We start from the raw sequence: 5,000 nt of genomic DNA, 5'->3' as shown, positions 1-5,000 counted from the left end.
ATACATATAAAATATATAAGGGGAAGTGAGACTTTGGCCAACAGTACTGCTGCTCCTAAACTACCTGCTCCCTCTAAACCCCGTACTGCTCCTCTCCCTCTCCTCCTCTATACCTGTCCTCTCTTCTCTTTACCTCTCCTCTCTCTCGCTCTCTATACCTGTCCTCTCTTCTCTTTACCTCTCCTCTCTCTCGCTCTCTATACCTGTCCTCTCTTCCACACTCTTTCCCTCCTCTCCCTCTCCGTCTCCGGTCTGTGAGGCTTGCTCTGAAGCAGGCCGGTCAGCAGTGGTGGAAGGAGATCCATGAAGCTTCTCTGAGGGCACAGGAACTGGGTCTTTGTTGCAGGTTAGGAGGCAGGGAGGGGGTTTATCATGATGGAGGGGTGAGTTCTGAGACCCCCCCCCCCACCCTGTTCAGTCCATTCTGAGATATGAGAGCTGATATCATCACTGGGGTCCCTGAGGGCACCCCCTCAGCTCTGTGATTTCAGTTTGGGGGGATCCTGTATCATCTGGATTACAGAGTGCTCCCCACACCCCCTCTCCCCGGGGCGACAGCATCCCTAAGCAGATCCACCCCTGCGGCAAGCTCGACCCCTACACACACACACACACACACACACACACAGGCACACACATGCACACACACACTGCAATACACACACACACACACACACACACTCACAGCAATACGCACACACACACACACTGCAATACACACACACACATACACACACACACACACTCACAGCAATACACACACACACACACACCCAGTTCAAATACCATACCTCAACTATCATCAGTCAGTTCAGTCCTGGAAATGACAACCCAGCTTGACTCCCACCTCAATGTAACTATTCGCCCAATCAATGCTTGCCGACATCTCCAATAGAAATACTTCTGCTGCAATAAAGCATGGAACCCCATAATGAGAAGAAAACACCACTGAACTAAACTAAGTACACTGGAAGCATGAGCTGGAACATGAACTTTGAGGAGACCCATAATAAATACAGCCCCCAATTCAAAGATAGGAATCCTTGTACATTTGAACCCCGCACATGGGTGTGTAACAGCACAGGGATATACATAATTCTTGCTAATAGCCAGGAGGTGGAACTGTGTTGTGGGCGAGTCATTTTTTTGTTGTTTTTTTGAGAGTACATAGAAAAAAAAAGAAATTGATGAATCAATTTACCAAATGACCCTTATTCATATGTAGAGCGGGACCCCTCTATTAAATTCAAGCACTTTACAACAAATGGTAGTGCCATTTTGTGCCATTTTGATATATGTGTGTATGGGTGGCTTGGAGCAAGAACAAAGGGCTGCTATTTGTCTGAGAGCTCATGGGAAAAGATGCCATATCAAACAGTGTGAAACATCCTTCAGACCTTTCTCAAAGCAGCTCTCTGCTTATCAATTATGTACCTGTCACCCTGAACTGGTGTGTAGGCAAATCTCTCGGCATCCGACCAGCCTGTGTACTGGCGAGCGTGCGAGAGTGCTGGCGAGCGTGCGAGAGCGCTGGTGAGCGTGCGAGAGTGCTGGCGAGTGTGCGAGAGCACTGGTGAGCGTGCGAGAGCAGTGGCGAGCGTGCGAGAGCGCTGGCGAGCGTGCGAGAGCACTGGTGAGCGTGCGAGAGCTCTGGTGAGCGGGTCTGGAACACACACACGTGTGACACAGTAACAGGGAACAGTGTAACGTTACCACACACTGTCCCGCACAGACAGGCAGAGGAAAACATGCAAACACACTCACACACACACACACACACACACACACACACACACACACACGTACACATACACTTACACACAAACATGGAAACAGACACACACATGCACATGCACACACACACACACACACACACACACACACATATATGTACACACACACTAATACACGAACACGGAAACAGACACACACATACACACACACACACACGCACGAGTATACACACACACACACACAAAGCCTAACAGGCAGGGTGATTTTACTTGTTGTTTTTCTCCCGCTGTGCTGTTTTCGTATAATCTGACCTGACCAGTGAGGTCTTCACCAAGCTGCTTTGCTGCAGGGCTCTTCTCTCGTGGCTATTGTACAATCTGCATGGAAGTGACTTGCAGACAGGAGAGAGGCAGGAGAGGAGAGGAACGGCAGGGGCCTGCTGGCAGTCTGCCTGTAGCCAGCGCTGAGACAATGAGCGCTGTCATCGTCTCTCTGAAACGGGAGCTCAGAACAGGTTCTGTCTCAGCCGTCTCACCTCCACACAGACCAGCAGCATAAGCAGAACCAACACCTCATGCGTTCTGTCTAACGGGACAGCCACCGCGCTCCTCTCGTAATGGAAATCATTTCAGAAGCAAACAAAATGTTTTCCTTTTCCTAAGCGGGAGTGACAAAACACCTTCAAAAACCCACAACAAGCAGCGTGTATTCGCTCTGACACGTCTACTGAGGAGAGCTGAATACCTTCATACACCCCTCCACCGAGAGGGAAGAGGTCCCAGTACAGCCCTATAAACACCCCGTCCTCCTATGGCGGGATTAAATTAGCTTATTGCAGGGACTTTCATTAATTCCACTGGCAAACAAACAAACAAAATAAAATGGATGTACTGTTGATTATGTTTCAGAAGAGCCAAGTTCAGACACTCCTCTCCAGCGAGCTTGGCACCGAACGCCTGCATGGTAACAAAGCTCGCTGTAGCTGTTGCAGAAGCGCGGGTCTGAGCCGAGCTCGTGGCTACATGCCCTAGGCTGCGTCAACGATCAATTTTGACCTTGACTTTCCTTCTCCTGTGTGTTTTTTTTTCCGCCCCTCTTGGCTTTGCCTGCAGTCAGGTGGGCTGGTTATTAAAGGAGAAAAGGGAAGCAGGAAGCAGAGTGTGTCTCCTCTTACCTTCTCTCATCATGCCCACCGTCAGACACTTCATGAACCGGCAGGCCTGGCACGACTTGCGTCTGCGCTTGGTGATCTCACATTCATTGGTGGCTGGGCAGCTGTACTCGATGTTTCCTGTGTGGAGAGAAGGGACAGAGAGCGTTTGGTAGCTGCTGGGGGGAATTCCTCCACCATTAATGCCCTCTCTCTTTTTCTACTGCACCTCTATCAGTCACATGCAGACCCCTTTTTCCATCTGATTTTTAGAAATATTTTCTCACAGGAGTTCCCCATCTTTCTGCAAAACAAACAAAGCTCAGGAAAATATTCTTACTCCAAAATAGTTTTTTTTACTATTATATTACTCAGTTTATTCTTATAATTACATTTCTTAAAACAAAATATCTTTTTCCTCCGGATAATCCTGACAATCATGTGATAAAAATTCCAGGTAAAAAAAAAAAGTTTTCATGAAACAAGAATATCAATTTTTTGTGCTTTCACAGCTGAAAAGCTAATTTTAATAACAAGCAGACTTCACACTGTTCCAGCTTTCCTGTATTGTTTTTCAATTGCTGTAAACAACTGATCAATATATATTAAGTAAAAAAAGATTTCATCTTTTTTCAGGGACCGTTGAGTTGTTGGGACTCCAGCATGACCATTTTTTCAGAGGAACAGTTAATGTAGGCCCAGGAAATGTTTGGACCTAGGACTCTCCTAGCTTACTGTCTGCATCCAATAGCCAGAAGCTGGCCAAAATCCTGCCCCATATGGCATCTTGCACAGAGGCCATGGGTCACACCTCTCTGTGAACTTAGGATGACCCTTCAGCTTACAGTGCATTATGGCAGTCCTGTATGTGACATTAGCCCACAGTGAAATGCTATTGGAATAACAGCCGTTTGAGATGATGATGTCAAACTGATACATCACTCTAACATTCTCAGGTTTGAAATGATGTCCACAAATGTGCATCAGCAAATACACTAAGCTCTGATATCATTAAAACTTTAACCCATCTGAGCACCAGAAAGGAGAAGATTACCAGTAATTGTGTTATCCGCTGTTACCAGTAATTGTGTTATCAACCTGAGTTGCTGTTGTTTTATATACCCTTATCAAGGCTGACTGACAGTACAATTCTAAAACTCACAGATTCTGTAACTGGTTTTTACAACTGGTTTTTAACTGGGGCAGCAAATGTAGTGGATCTTGCTCAGGGTACAGTGGTGGTGTTCTTCCTGAGGTTTCTTCCGCTCACATTATATCCATGTAATGAGGAGGAGAGTGATCTGAAATAGGTACAACAAGCAGCTCTGTCTTTTTACTGAGCACAATGTTTTAAAAGCTTGTACTTAAATAATTAGAAATATGCAGAAATACACCATAGTACTATCACTACTGCTACTACTACTAATAATTTGGCCTTATGTGTGACCACATTCTTGCAGAGTGCAGTGCTCTTTAAATGAAATAGAGAGAGATGAGGCTTTGATAATGTGTGTCTGTAATGGTGTGGAGAGGTAAAAATCTTCACTGCTCTGAAACCGCTTAGAATAAAGGACATTAATGACTCAGTAAAGATGTATTTTTGGTTTTCAGTTCTCCAGAAGAGCCCCAGGAGGGCAGGGTGTTGGCGGGGGGCGGGGCAGGAGGGCTGTGGCGCACTCATGATGCTCACTTTGACTTTGGAGAGACGGGCCGGAATGGCGGCGCCTGCCTCTCACCAGCGAGGCCGTCTGAAAACTGCTCAGACTCATGCAATTAACATCGGGCCCGTCTGGGACCTCCGCGCTGATGAAATATTTCAGAGTTAATCAGACTTTGTAAACACTGATTTATATTGACTTCTCTTCTGTGAACTGATGTTTCCTCATTAAAAAGCAGATTAGCGCGAGTGTGGGGAGACTAAATACTCCAGACCGCTAATTCAACAGGAAACAGTATTTAAAGTATGCATGTCCATTAAACAGGGCTCCAATATTCATTAGTGAGGTAATCTCTGGCAGCCATTAGGGGTCTCCATGTTGGAAGGGCCTGACGTGTGGAGGGGGAGAGGTGCGTGTTGGAGTGACGGCTGATTCACCAGGGGCTTGGAGGCCTGTGG

The 5,000-nt window shown here is 46.6% G+C and overlaps 1 protein-coding gene across 8 annotated transcripts in view; it reads right to left on the bottom strand.

Moving 5' to 3' along the window:
• Positions 1-5,000, bottom strand: part of esrrga (estrogen-related receptor gamma a) — a 167,908-nt gene that overhangs the window by 49,370 nt on the left and 113,538 nt on the right. For all 8 annotated transcript variants that reach the window (XM_036541844.1, XM_036541838.1, XM_036541843.1 and 5 more), the window contains one exon: positions 2,909-3,025. In XM_036541844.1, coding sequence (XP_036397737.1) covers positions 2,909-3,025 — 117 coding nt within the window. The remainder of the gene's footprint in view (positions 1-2,908; positions 3,026-5,000) is intronic.

This window comes from Megalops cyprinoides, chromosome 12, assembly GCF_013368585.1.
Source record: "Megalops cyprinoides isolate fMegCyp1 chromosome 12, fMegCyp1.pri, whole genome shotgun sequence".
In the NCBI taxonomy this organism is placed as follows: domain Eukaryota; kingdom Metazoa; phylum Chordata; class Actinopteri; order Elopiformes; family Megalopidae; genus Megalops; species Megalops cyprinoides.
This window is presented reverse-complemented; position numbering and strand designations above follow the sequence as displayed.